Source organism: Ranitomeya variabilis, chromosome 7 (assembly GCF_051348905.1).
Source record: "Ranitomeya variabilis isolate aRanVar5 chromosome 7, aRanVar5.hap1, whole genome shotgun sequence".
NCBI lineage: Eukaryota > Metazoa > Chordata > Amphibia > Anura > Dendrobatidae > Ranitomeya > Ranitomeya variabilis.
The window spans coordinates 201,376,427-201,392,017 of record NC_135238.1 but is presented as its reverse complement, the minus strand read 5'-3'; the positions used below and the strand labels follow the sequence as shown (position 1 = coordinate 201,392,017).

General features: G+C 41.6%; 1 protein-coding gene across 1 annotated transcript in view; it reads right to left on the bottom strand.

Moving 5' to 3' along the window:
* Positions 1 to 15,591, bottom strand: part of CHN1 (chimerin 1) — a 124,432-nt gene that overhangs the window by 17,408 nt on the left and 91,433 nt on the right. Inside the window, exon 8 of the mRNA XM_077272664.1 lies at positions 1,750 to 1,827. Within this exon, the coding sequence (XP_077128779.1) occupies positions 1,750 to 1,827 (78 nt within the window). The remainder of the gene's footprint in view (positions 1 to 1,749; positions 1,828 to 15,591) is intronic.

Genomic DNA, 15,591 nt, shown 5'->3' with positions numbered 1-15,591 from the left:
CCAGCACCAAAAGTAGAAGATCGAAAAACGTGCAGAACTCTATGTAATGATTGTCATTGTCCAACGAATCATAAAAATGGATTATAATAGCGGAACCATCAAGTATCAGGCTCCAGAGGGAATCCAATGCTCCGCACAATGGCAGCTGTGTCCTTGGTTCTTTTTTAATTAAGAGGAGATGTTGTGTCCCATCTACTGTACGATGGACAAAGAAGTCCCCCAATCTGTCGCTGGCATGCACGCACGGACAGATTTGCATATTTATTCATAGGCCGTACAGTCTGAGATTATGTCAGGGCAAATTAAAATGTGAGAACGTCATTGTAAAAATGGGCAGAAAATGTCATTTACATGACACTACAGACAGTATGTGCCAGCGTCAATGCATTCAATAGACACTTGTAGGCGAGTGAGGACACTTCATTAATCCCGGAGAAAAGCCAGACAAGCGCTCCCGACCATCTGGCTGATCTGCGTGGAGGAGCATATGTTTCTTCTAATGACGGATTCTAGGCTTACAAGGGGGAAAAATGGCTCAAAAAGATCATTAATTCTGGAAAAAGAATAAAATAATAATTCTATCCGAGGATAATTGGCAATTACAGCAGGAGCCAATATTGACTGGACCTTATAAAGGTTCACCTATATACCAATGCATTTATATGGTATGTCTACAGAAGGCCGAGGGTCTGCAAACACCATCATATCCCCCATCACTTAGGCCTGGTGATAACATGGCCGATAATGACCATGAAGTCAATGACAATGTACATGTTCGTTCCTATTAAAGAGCCGCATGTCACCTATAAAGGCTCAGACAATCAAGTAGTCACTGCGGCTAGAGCGATCCTATTGGCACCTTTTTGGGTAGTTTTAGACTCCGATATATGGAAGATTTTATGAAATTAGTTCTCAAATGTAGTTTAAAGTTTTGCTAAGGGGCGCCACCTTCATTTACATGTATAGAGTTGAACTAATCTAACTTTTGCGCTGCATTACCATAACTCTTAGGGATTGTTCACATACTGCATCTTTGCTACAGGAATAAGAAAAAGGCAGCGTTTTACAGTCCTAGCCACCTGTACGTGAATGAGATTTCTGAAATGCATTTTTTGTATCCCTTGCAAATTTTAACTTTTTTTCCAAATTTGCAGCAAATCAATTCTTTCAGCATTTTTCACCCATTTAAAGGTGAAAAAGAAAAAAAAAAAGCGAGAATAAAGGTTGCAAAAAAGCGTTTTTCCTGCAACACATCCGCGGCAAATAACGTGTGCACACAGCCTTGCGACAATACAGTAGGTTCAACTGCAGGAGAAGACAACAACAGAGAGCATCATTAATATCATTAAATGAAATATAAAAGGCACAAAAGGCCCAATGATGGTAAGTGCATTGGGCCATGGAGGAGGTCCCCTTTAAAAGGCACTTGCAAATACAAGTTTCCCAGTGATACAGACTAGGTCAGGTCCGGCGTTATCTTTTTCAGGGGCTGCATCTTATCAAACACAAGAGAGGTGGTTTACATGATGTTTGCAGATATATATGCGTACACATTTTTGCACTGTGGTACAAGTCTTCCAGTGTAAAAGATGAGGATTAAAAAAATAAATAAAAATAAAAAATGACAACTGCTCAAAATAAGATGATATATAGGATAAAATGACAAGTTAATCTTCAACAATCAACAATAATAATAATAAAAAAATAACAGCAATGAAAAGCTATGGCCAACAGGCAGAGAGGTCTTACCTTAAAATTGTGGACTTTCTCATACTTGGGAACCTGCTCGTTTTCCTTCAGTGTCGCTCTTCTTACCAGGGACGTTAGCTGTGAATAAGCAAATCGTTTCAGAGGTTGCCACAAAGTAGCTGAAGACTTCCGAGAGTTCAGCTTCATGCTCAGCGCCGCTGCCAACAGATCCTGCTGCTGGCTCTCGTGTTTTCTGGGATTCCAGCTAGATTTTACATATTTTAGGTGGGATTGTGACTCTTTAGATGGCATTTTGATATAATGTAGGATTTAAAAAAAATAGAGAACAAAAACTTCTTTCCTGTATTAGTAAAATAAATAGAAAAATGCTAAAAAAATATACCATCAAAATGCCCCAAAATAAATAGAAAAATCACACCGGAGCGTCTAAGAACACATCTTGTACATGGGCTTTGTCAGACGGTCAGGGCAGGTGGGTACTTCTCTGGGGTTTTAGCTTGAGATCCAGAGACAGGAGCTTATTAGGGAACCAGGAGTGAAGGAACTGTGCGCTTAAGAGATGCCAAAGTCGCTTTGCTTCCATTTACAGGACCAGATGCAAGAAGAAAAAAAACATGTAAACACCACAATGTCCATATGGTATGAAAAGCCCAGGCGGTGAATTAGAAGTGCAGCTGAGGAGGATGCTCTGGAGTCTGGAGATATCGGCTTAGTGAATGAGGAGGGAGATGGGCTTAGTAGTCACGCTGCTTACACAGACCACAAGAAGAGGATCTCTAACCAATGAGACCGAGCCGCAGTCCTTATGTATTCATCTACTCAGAATCCCACCCCCGGTTTCCCCCTACGCAAGACTTTTTTTCTTTTTTTTTTGATTACTTAACCAAAAGAGAGTTGAAGCAATGGAAAAATGTGAGAAAAATATGGATTGCAGGAAACGTCCGCCAATGAAGAGGTTAAGACGGCAGACATGGAGAACAAGTAGCAGGGATGGTAGTGAGCAATGGGTGAGTAATAGGTTCTTGCATTGTATGTTCTGCTGCTCTCAATCAATGCTATTCACAATCATGGAAATTCCCAAAAAAAGGACTTATTCTGGTAAAGAAAACACAGAGAGATAACCTATGGCTCCGACCCCTGACAACACATGCAATAGGTTACTACTTAAAGCGTAACAAGTCTGCACTCAAGATTATCTGATACAATAGAAGTAAAAAAAAAAAATATATACACACACACACACATATATATATATATATATATATATATATATACATACACACACAGTATATGCTCTGTGCACTGTGTCTAAAATTGGGAAAGATGATTCTGCAGGGTTCAAAGTACAATAAAAAAAATATAACATGGTGGATCAGTGGTTAGGACTGTTGCTCTGCAGAGCTGGGGTCCTGGGTTCAAATCCCACCAAGTACCAATATCTGCAAGGAGTTTGTATGTTCTCTCCGGGTTTGTGTGGGTTTCCTACCAGACTCTAAAGACTGATAGGGAATGGAGATTGTGAGCCCCAATGGGGACAGTGATGATGATGCCTGTAAAGTGCTGTGGAATTAATCATGCTATATAAGTGAGTAAAATAAATAAATATAACACTAAAAACTTTTCTCCTAAAATATTCCTAGAAATTAATCTATAAGTTAAGCTGAATGAAAATGTCTATCACAGGACATTTTTTAAAGAATACGATAACACGAACAGGTCTCTTTCCCTAGCGCATGTTCACATGACAGATTTTTCAGGCTGAAAAATTGAGAAACTGATTAAAAAGGCTAAACGTCAGATTTCTGCCCAGATCAGCCTGCATCAGAGACTACTCCATGTGTGACAACATGGCAGCTCTTGACCGGAACTTGGGACAGATAAACCTCCTTCTTTCGTGAAGAAGATTTGAAACACTTGTGCAGAAAAACCTAGTGATTATACAGATCTGGCAAAAATTAAGAAACCCTGTCATGGGCAGCCCAATCTCCAGACCTGAACCCCATTGAAAACCTCTGGAATGTAATCAAGAGGATGATGGAAAGTCACAAGCCATCAAACAAAGAAGAACTGCTTACATTTTGCGCAAGACTGGTGGAAAGCATGCCAAGACACATGAACGCTGTGATTAAAAATCATGGTTATTCCACAAAATATTGATTTCTGAACTCTTCCTTAGTTAAAAGTATTGTTGTTTTTAAATGTTTATGAACTTGTTTTCTTTGCATTATTTGAGGTCTGAAAGCACTGGGCTTTTTTTTTACCATTTTTCTTTGTCAGAAAAAAAATACAAAATTTATTGCTTGGAAATTCGGAGACATGTTGTCAGAAGTTTAAAGAATAAAAGAACAATTTACATTTTACTCAAAAATATACCTATAAAGAGAAAAATCAGACAAACTGAACATTTTGCAGTGGTCTCTTAATTTTTGCCAGAGCTGTATATGTGACAAAATCAGCTTGACAGTGCCAACATGATATTAGAAAACAAAGCCCGTGTAAGAACAGTAGGTACACTCTTACTCTTACACTCTTTTAGCCTTGAGGAGCGGAATATTTGTAACATTCATATCTTATCTTTTCTATATTTCGACACCTACATAGCAGTACATTAACCTGTGTACTAATAGCACGCAGATAGTTGCCAGCCCATACCTAAGTGTGTCTTAAAAGAGGTTCCAAATGTATTTGCTCTAATGACTAGCACTGAATTAAAATGATGAAATGAGCTGTTACTTTCTCCGGGTCTAGTGCTGCCTCTCTGCCGCAGCTCCAGTCTTCATTTTGCGCGCTGCAACGGTGACATCGCAGCTACAATGCACATCAAGCCTTTAGCCAATCACTTAGCTCAGCAGATGGTGCTATCTCCATCAGCACAGGTGCTGAGCTCAGTGACTGGCTGCAGCGGTCAAGCCTTAGGGTCCTTTAATGGCCAGATGACATCACAGGAATTACATGTGACAAGATAAGTGGTTGTGCGGGGTGGGGTGAGTGTCCCATTTGTCTATTCCTTCTCAATGAATGAGCAGAGACCAATAGAACTGGGCTACAGCACTAAGAAAAAAAGATTTAAAATATAACTTTTAATCTAAAATTAAAAACAGTGTCAAGAGTACAAAAAAGGCTTAATAAGAGAAATGGGTCCTGTTGTGCAATCCCTGTATGTGTTGTGACTGTCAAACAGCCGCGAGACATGTAGCCGCGGGAACTCAAACACATTTTTCAGGCACACCGAGCATGCTCAGATAACACCTTATCCCAGCACGTATCATCACTGAGGCATACTATGCATTATTAACATGGGATCAGGAACAACAAAAGCTGCACTATCATTGGCTGTTGTGAGCAAAATGTCCAATTTCCGGTCAACTTTAAGGGTATGTGCACACGTCAGGATTTTGTCAGGATTTTGTCAGGATTTTTCATCAGGATTTGTAGCCAAAACCAGGAGTGGAACAATTAGAGGAAAAGTATAATAGAAACATATGCACCACTTCTGCATTTATCACCCACTCCTGGTTTTGGCTACAAAACCTGATGAAAAATCCTGACAAAATCCTGACGTGTGCACATACCCTCATATAGTCCATGAGCCAAGAACCAAATTTGACGATATCGGTACCAAGCGGAGTGACTAATTCTCTTTGGTATTTTTAGGTAGATGCATGTCTGTAGTTTATTTTTTGATATGATAGCCCTTACATATACGTAGCTTATTAACCCCTTCAGCCCTAGGCCTATTTGTACCCAAGTGCCTAAGCCAATCTGACCTGTGCCACTTCATGGGCTAATAACTTTGGAACGCTTTCACCTATCCAAGCCATTCTGAGATTGTTTTCTCGTGACATATTGTACTTCACGTCAGTGCTAAATGGGAGTCAATATATTTTACCTTTCTATATAAAAAAATGCTAAATATTCGGAAATTTTGGAAAAATCGGCAATTTTTTAACTTTGAAATTCTCTGCTTTTTACAAAAATACTGATACCCCCCATAATAGTTATTAATTTACACTCCCCACATGTTTACTTCATATTGGCATCATTTTGAAAATGAAACCTTATTGTTTTACGACGTAATAGGGCTTATAGTTTTATGCGCAATTTTTCACATTTACAGCAAAACCCACTTTTCAAAGGACCAAGTCACTTCTGAAGTCACTTTAAGGGGCTTACATAACAGAAACCACCCATAAATTACCCCATTTTGCAAACTACACCCCTCAAGCTGTTCAAAACTCATTTTTAAAAACTGTTAACCCTTTAGGTGTTCCACAGGAATTTTAGCATGAGCCAAGAACCAAATATGACGATATCGGTACCACCCGGAGTGACTAGATGTAGTATTTGTAACAAAATTTAATCCAAGTTATGTAAATACACACTGAACATGTCATGTGCATATATATATATATATATATATATATATATATATATATATATATATATATATATATATATATGTTACTCCATAATATCTTCAACATCGGACTCTGAATCTGACTGTTGTTCTACTGGCTCGTCTTCAGTACCCTTGTTCTGGCATGTCTGTAATCTGCACATGTCTGTGCACTTCAGGCCATTGCTGAGGCAAGTACACTGAGGAAGTTCACATGACCGCACACACTTGCAGGACAGTAGCTGTATAATAGCTTCTGGTGCTGGTGCCCCTTGCATCCACTTGACAACAAGCTTTCCGTCGTTATCTATCATCCAACCGCAGTCTGTTGGGTTTGCAACCCATGGCTGGCTCTGCAGACTTCTCCTCCAGATCGCAGCCTGGTAGTTTGCACGCAGTGCATGCATGAAAAGGCAGTCCTGGCAAGGAGGGAGTTGACTTGACTCTACCACTCCACGTCTGGCACAGAACAGCTGATAACGGAGCCTGTTTACCTCAGTTGTTTGGGTAGTTGGCAGGTACATGTGGCAGGTGATTTCCTGTAACTTCTCAAAAAGTTCGGTAGACACTTCCCATGAACGACCAACTTCCTGAAAGGCATCCTGGTATGTCTTGTTCATCTTCAACTGCTTGAGTGTCGTCATCTTCCCACGGCCAGCGAATGCACTGACGGTGTCACAGCCTGTAAATGCATGCATACCAATCAATGAATCACATACGCTGCCTCCCAATGTTCGGCTCAGAGTGGTGATATCCAGGAATCTTGTCCGGTTCTGTGTACCGCATTTCTGGAACAGGTGGGATGGGATTTTGTGGCACATGCCCAGACACAGGACCATGACATCAGTATCCTCCGAAGTGATGATGACCGACTTGTAACCAGATTCTGCTGCATGAAGAGCATGGAGAAGGAGGCGTGTGTCTGCTTCTTCTTGATTTGACTTAAGGTCAGCAGCCTCTTCCCACTGTTCTTTGGTGATCTTAAAGCAGAGCTGCTCACATGTGACATACAGCTCCTTCTCCTCAAGCTTCTCCCTGTGGTGTTTCGCCTTCCATTCTTCTACCAGAAACTTTATGAGACTTGCCTTGTTGGAGGAACTACTTAGAAGCTTTTTCCACTGCTGGATGTTGTGCCCATGTTGAATGTTCTTGAAATGGATCCCTGTGCCTTCATATCTGTTGACTCTTTCTGTATCTTTGATGGATGTCTCCTTGTAGACGTCAAAGACAATATCAATGCGCTTGCTCTTAGCACCCTCATGGATAGCGCGACTCATTGCTGTGCCTGCTAGCTGGCCAAATGTTGCATTGTTTCCCTTCAGTTTCTGAACCAGGCTCATCCCATCAATGATGGTTGCAGAGGGCTCGGGGATCACTTCTGCAGGACGAGCATTCCTCTCCAACTCCCTTGCGAGGGCAGCCTTGTTGGTCTTGCGGATAGACCCATCACCATTGGCAAGTGCCCATGGCAATGGACCCAGGGGATGAGTCAAGACATCACTCATTTGTAGCTTTCTGTTCTCAGCTACAAGTATCATCTGGCCAAATAGGTTTCTGTCAGCCTTCAAAATTACCTCCTTGCCAAGACCTTGTCTGCGTGTCTTCATTTGGATGTTAGAGAACGTTTTAAGTTTGTTCTTCGTCATCTTGTCATGAAACAATGTAGTTGGCTTATCGGTACCCAAACGCTCATCCTTGAATGTTTGATATGCATCCTCTCCTATACTGTATGCCCCTTGAAGGTCTTTGGCTACATCTGGTGGTGCTACAGTCGCTGTTGACAAACTGATAAGTTCACCATTATGCTCTTTGTTGAAGGGGTTCACCCAACCTGTCTCCAGCAGTTGAACGAAAGATTGGACATCGGCTTCATCTCTTCTAATCCTAGACACCTGTAGGTCTGAATGGCTGAAGTCAGTATATTGTTGGCCTACCAGGGCCCTCAGCTGCCTCAAGTACATACTGCGGTACTCTGATGTCAGGTAGAACCTGGAAACAGCTCCAACTTTGAGGCTGAAGCCTTTTGTGCCCCCTGGTGTCTGGGTGTCTTTGTTGATTGTCTCTTCAATGGTCTGGTCCACAGGAATTCGTCCAAAAGGATTCTTGCTACCGATCTGGACCGAAAAGCCACCTTGCATGAAGTATTCATGGACCTCTGGGTGTTCTATGGGCAGCCGAGACATTGTGGCATAGTAATAGGTTAGGTATCGGGCATAGTTGACCTTGTCATAGGCAAAACACCATGGTATCATCTGTCGGATTGCTCCTAGGTGAAGCATCCAGTTGCCTTCTCTTGAAGCTCGAACCAGGGCCAGCATGGTCTCGACCATGTATGTGTCAGTGTGTACGTGTATGTGTCAGTGTGTGTGCGTGTGTTGGGGCACCTCAGGGTGTCTTCAAATGTGACATAGCCCCCTAGATTTCTTCCAGTAAAATTTGCACTCCAAAAGTCATTTGGCGCTCCTTCCCTTCCGAGGCCTGCCGTTCCCCAATACTGCAGTGTACGACAACATATCGGGTGTTGTTGTGTTCGGGAGAGATTGGTGAACAAATAGTGGGGTGCATTTTTTGCTGGTACACCTCTTAAAAATAAAAAAATGAGCCTAAAATGACACCTTCATGTAAAAAATGCACTTTTTCCATTTTCTCAACCAAGTGTTTCCAACTACTGTGAAACACTGGTTGGGTCAAAGTGGTCACTATACCCCCTAAAAGATTCCTTGGGGGTGTAGTTTCCAAAATAGGGTCACTTTTTGGTGTTTCCACTGTGGGGGTACCTCAGGCAGCCTTCAAATGTGACATGGCCCCCTAGATTTCTTCCAGTGAATCCGCCACCCAAAAACCACATAGCGCTCCTTCCGTGTTGAGCTGTGCTGTGTGCCCATACTTTAGTTTACGAGTACATGTGGGGTGTTTCTATAAACTGCAGAATTAGGGTAACCAAGTTTGGGTTTGCCGTTAACCCTTGCTAGGTTGCAGGTAAAATTGGATTACAATGTAATATCTGGAAAAAAAATGAAATTTTGAAATTTCGCCTTCATTCTGCTAAAATTCCTGTGGAACACCTAAAGGGTTAACAGTTTTTAAAAATGAGTTTTGAACAGCTTGAGGGGTGTAGTTTGCAAAATGGGGTAATTTATGGGTGGTTTCTGTTATGTAAGCCCCTTAAAGTGACTTCAGAAGTGACTTGGTCCTTTGAAAAGTGGGTTTTGCTGTAAATGTGAAAAATTGCGCATAAAACTATAAGCCCTATTACGTCGTAAAACAATAAGGTTTCATTTTCAAAATGATGCCAATATGAAGTAAACATGTGGGGAGTGTAAATTAATAACTATTATGGGGGGTATCAGTATTTTTGTAAAAAGCAGAGAATTTCAAAGTTAAAAAATTGCCGATTTTTCCAAAATTTCCGAATATTTAGCATTTTTTTATATAGAAAGGTAAAATATATTGACTCCCATTTAGCACTGACGTGAAGTACAATATGTCACGAGAAAACAATCTCAGAATGGCTTGGATAGGTGAAAGCGTTCCAAAGTTATTAGCCCATGAAGTGGCACAGGTCAGATTGGCTTAGGCACTTGGGTACAAATAGGCCTAGGGCTGAAGGGGTTAATAAGCTACGTATATGTAAGGGCTATCATATCAAAAAATAAACTACAGACATGCATCTACCTAAAAATACCAAAGAAAATTAGTCACTCCGGGTGGTACCGATATCTGGCCCGGCTCATGGACTAATAAACAAGCTCCCGAATACACAAATATTCCTAAAAAGTAGCAAAAGGATGTGGTGGCTTTCAGATTTCTGCAAAAAAAAATAAAAATAAAATATATGATCATGTGTGACTACGGCTTATCACTGTTTTCGGAAAACAGACATATTTGTGAGCTTTTAATATAAAGCAATAAACCATGCAATACAAAGACTAGTATTCCAAGGTATAAGAATATATTAAAAAGATAATAAACAGACCCCCACAAAAAAATAATCTATGGCAAACAAAGAGCTCTCTCCATAACAGAAGAAAAGCAGACAATATGGTTAATAAAAGTCTACAGAGCTCCGGGGGAGGTAATTTTCACTTTATAGAGGAGAAAATGGAAATGAGTGCGATTATTACTCCATGAAAATCTATAATGAGTCCCATGGGGGCAGTAATTAGGGAAGTGAAACATGAAGAGGTGTAGGCACCACCGCCATACAAGGATGCTCTACACACAGCAATAATTACATGTACATGGGAAATTAGTATGCTATGTACTGAAGTCCACCGATCTGTAGCCTGTGATTTATTTAGGTTTGTGGGAGAATTAACATTAGGCCACGTTCACACGTTCAGTATTTGGTCAGTATTTTACATCAGTATTTGTAAGCCAAAACCAGGAGTGGGTGATAATTACAGAAGTGGTGCATATGTTTCTACTATACTTTTCCTCTGATTGTTCCTTTCCTGGTTTTGGCTTACAAATACTGATGTAAAATACTGACCAAATACTGATAGTGTGAACAAGACCTTACAAAAGAAAAATACAACCAGTGATGCCAGTAACGTCTATTCTGGATCATGCACACATTACAGAGGTGCATGGAGGCTGCACAGATTCATAGACTTCCTGCAATATGGAACCATGCTTTTTCCTCCAGAAGCATTAATTCTATGAATCCAATGGAGCACGCCAAAATATTTTTTTTATTAGGACTCCTTATAATATCAGAGACGTACACAGTACAGTCTGTAATGTGGTGTATTGATGGAGCCATAATACGTCAGGATACCTAAAGGCAAGTTCACTGAAGCAAATCTGCACTAATAAAATAGGTTACGCTACTTCATTTACCGAGTTGGGAATAACCCTTTATTATTTATCCACACCATAAAGGAAACAATTCCAAGAATAGGGCTCTGAAATGCTCCATTCATGGCGGCAGGAGTGCCGGACATAGCAGGGAACACACAGCGCTCAGTCGCTTTCATGGGGAAAGTGTGGCTAATAGGAGAGAGCCGGAAAAGTGTGGCTAGGAGAGAGCCAAAAAGTGTGGCTAGGAGAGAGCCAAAAAGTGTCGCTAGGAGAGAGCCAAAAAGTGTGGCTAGGAGAGAGCCAAAAAGTGTGGCTAGGAGAGAGCCAAAAAGTGTGGCTAGGAGAGAGCCAAAAAGTGTGGCTAGGAGAGAGCCAAAAAGTGTGGCTAGGAGAGAGCCAAAAAGTGTGGCTAGGAGAGAGCCAAAAAGTGTGGCTAGGAGAGAGCCAAAAAGTGTGGCTAGGAGAGAGCCAAAAAGTGTGGCTAGGAGAGAGCAGGAAAGTGTGGCTAGGAGAGAGCAGGAAAGTGTGGCTACGAGAGAGCCAGAAAGTGTGGCTGGGAGAGAGCCAGAAAGTGTGGCTACGAGAGAGCCAGAAAGTGTGGCTAGGAGAGAGCCAAAAAGTGTGGCTAGGAGAGAGCAGGAAAGTGTGGCTACGAGAGAGCCAGAAAGTGTGGCTACGAGAGAGCCAGAAAGTGTGGCTAGGAGAGAGCCAAAAAGTGTGGCTAGAAGAGAACCGGAAACCATAGGCCATTTTTGGAACAACCTCTGCTGTACTTTTACAGAATCCCTCAATGTCTGTCCACTATTTCATCCTTCTTCTCCGCTAGATTTCTGAAACTTAACATGGACAAAACAGAATTCATCATCTTTCCCCCATCTCACGCGACCCCCCCCAACGAACCTATCCATTACAGTAAACGGATGCCCACTCTCCCCAGTCCCACAAGCTCGCTGCCTTGGGGTAATCCTTGACGCTGATCTCTCCTTCAAACCACATATCCAAGCCCTTTCCACTTCCTGCCGACTTCAACTCAAAAATATTTCACGAATCCGTACATTCCTCAACCAAGAATCTGCAAAAACCCTAGTCCATGCCCTCATCATCTCTCGCCTTGACTACTGCAACCTCTTGCTCTGTGGCCTCCCCTCTAACACTCTCGCACCCCTCCAATCTATTCTAAACTCTGCTGCCCAACTAATCCACCTTTCCCCCCTCTATTCCCCGGCCTCTCTCCTCTGTCAATCCCTTCACTGGCTCCCCATTGCCCAGAGACTGCAGTACAAAACCCTAACCATGACATACAAAGCCATCCACAACCTGTCTCCTCCATACATCTGTGACCTCGTCTCCCAGTACTTACCTACACGCAACCTCCGATCCTCACAAGACCTCCTTCTCTACTCCCCTCTTATCTCCTCTTCCCACAATCGTATACAAGATTTCTCTCGCGTATCACCCTGTCAAGGTGAAAATATATTTCTTATATATCTTTTTGTACTTTTATACTCTTATACTGTGAAACAATAAGTTTTTTCCTATCTGCTAGCTAATGCATATGTAATTGTATTTAAAGATGGTTGCCAGTGTTCAGTTTCGTTTCAGGTTAGTGACCGAAGGGCTAAGTCATTTCTTTGGAAATCGAAACTTAAGGAATGTGAAGAAAAGGAGGAATCCACCAGAAGACGTCAGAACAAATCAGAAAGACTGGATGCTAGCTTAGACCCCGCCTAATGCACGCCTTCCCCTAACACTCAATATAGTATTGTGTATTTTAGAATAAAGCCAGTTGTTGTGACCGTTGCAGACATGAGTAGATGCACGGGCATTCAATTGAGATTGAATCAGCACCTTGTCTGAGTCATTCTTACCCGGTACCAAATGCTCGGCTCATGCTTATAGTTTAATTTGGAATGACTGGTGAATGAGGATTTAAATTGTCGTTTTACGACCCCGACAACCCCTACTCTGGAACTCTCTACCACAACACATCAGACTCTCGCCTACCATCGAAACCTTCAAAAAGAGCCTGAAGACCCACCTCTTCCGACAAGCCTACAACCTGCAGTAACCACCGATCAACCAAACCGCTGCATGACCAGCTCTATCCTCGCCTACTGTATTCTCACCCATCCATTGTAGATTGTGAGCCCTCGCGGGCAGGGTCCTCTCTCCTCCTGTACCAGTTGTGACTTGTATTGTTTAAGATTATTGTACTTGTTTTTATTATGTATACCCCTCCTCCCATGTAAAGCGCCATGGAGTAAATGGCGCTATAACAATAAATAATAATAATAATAATCACAGTGCTGATTTGGGGCATGGCACATTTTTCTAACGGTCTTGTAGATTCTCATCTACTATCTTTTATAAATAATAATCTATTGTTAAACTATAACAATGTTGTGAAGCAGATGGCAGGTGTGTGGTCGGTGTGCGTACATCAGAAAAATAAATTCTTTACATCATTCGCACTGGCGGCAGCAGTTACACCAGAGCATTACATTTCCTTTTTACATCTAAAAATTGTCCCTCCCCAACGGCAATCAAAGGTCTATGCTGGCCGAAACATCACATCTTCATACGTGGATTAGCTATATAAATAAAACTTTTGAACATCATAAATTTGGAAGTGCAGAGTTCATTTATGGGGGGGGGGGGGGGGGGGGAAATGTACTACAGAAAAATAAGGTTAAATATTTTTGCCTTTTTTTTCTCAGCCTTTATAAATGCATTCTTCCAAATAGTTGACCGATGCTGCCAATCAATTAAGTGGTAAAAACTAAAAAAAACCCTCAATTATTAAAAACCCTTGTCAATTTGTTTTCAGGAAATGGCACAGCTCAAAACATGGGCGTCCCAGCAGCAGCGATTCCAGACGTCCTCTGCATCGCTGGCCAGATTAGGTGGCTGCAGACAAGTAGCAGTTAAAAGGATAAGATCTCTTGGCGTGCTCCTGACAGAAACAAGGTCTGTTCTTGAGTCTGTGGACACGATTAGTCATACTTCCTAACCTGCTCTATATCCATGGTACTAATCTTTGGGAAACAACTGAGCGAACACAGACTTGTCCAAAATAACAACGTTCCTTCTTCCTATCAGAGTTCCTTTAAGATTTCATCGTCTTAATGTCTGGTGCAAGGTCTTCAAAACATGTTACAAATCATTCTCCAGGCCTGGACGTGTATGAAACAATGAGAACGCGAGATTTCATGCCCTGAAGAGGAAGTCTGTTCTCAAACTACTATATACGGTACACGTGATCATTTACTGGACATTCGAGGATGTCCCAAATGGCATTTTCCACCACAGCATTTTATAAAGCTAAGACACCCTAATTCTGAGGACACCATAGAGCTTTCCTACCCAAAAACTATTCTACAAAAATAAATGGTCCCAACAGTCACAAAACTGTGTGTAATTCAAGAAAAAATAAATCTGTCAAAATGGCTATAACCATGTATACAGCAGCTACAAACTTGGGTAACTAGAACTACCTTCTGTCTTGGTGCAGCATCCCAAATTGTCAGCCAGTCGCCAAAGACCAGTCAACTGCAATCAAGTGGTCAAGTTTAAAGTGATTGTCAAAAGAAATAAACTTATTAACATACTTTCAATTTTCTAAACTTCAATGATGTCCCGATTACAGACTCCATTGCAAGGTCCCCGAAATTTAGCTTCCCATAAGTTCCTAACAAATCCAGGGTGTCTTAAAGGAGCTGGCTTTGTAGTTCAGTTCATTAACTAAGCCTGTTGTCTTCTCCATCATGGATGATGCAAAAATCTGCAAAGTAGGCTGGCATAGCTAGTAAACTGTGCTCAATAACTAGCCTCCTTCATCACATCACTAAATATTGGTGTGGCAAAGCTGTCTGCTAGTGTCGGAACATCATGGGAAGCTACATTTCTGGGACCACCTGATGGGGGGTGAAATCAGTAACGCTTTTGAAAAGTTGGAAGAAGATATTATATTTATATCCGAAAAACACTGAATAACTTATTTTGTTGGACAGCAGCTTTATTAACATAGTAACATAGTTATTAAGGTTGAAGGAAGACTAAGTCCATCTAGTTCAACCCATAGCCTAACCTAACATGCCCTAACATGTTGATCCAGAGGAAGGCAAAAAAAAACCCATGTGGCAAAGAGAAGGCTCCACATTGGGGAAAAAAATTCCTTCCCGACTCCACATACGGCAATCAGACTAGTTCCCTGGATCAACGCCCTATCAAGGAATCTAGTGTATATACCCTGTAACATTATACTTTTCCAGAAAGGCATCCAGTCCCCTCTTAAATTGAAGCAATGAGTCACTCATTACAACATCATACGGCAGAGAGTTCCATAGTCTCACTGCTCTTACAGTAAAGAATCCGCGTCTGTTATTATGCTTAAACCTTCTTTCCTCCAGACGTAGAGGATGCCCCCTTGTCCATGTCTCAGGTCTATGATTAAAAAGATCATCAGAAAGGTCTTTGTACTGTCCCCTCATATATTTATACATTAACATAAGATCACCCCTTAGCAGGGCCGGACTGGGACTAAAATTCAGCCCTGGCATTTGAAGTTACACAGGCCCACTTGTCACATGGTGACTGTATAATATCTTTGTACACTTGTAGGCAGGGCCGGTTTTAGGCAAAGTGGGGCCCTAGGCAAAGTTTAAAATGGGTCCCCAAATGCT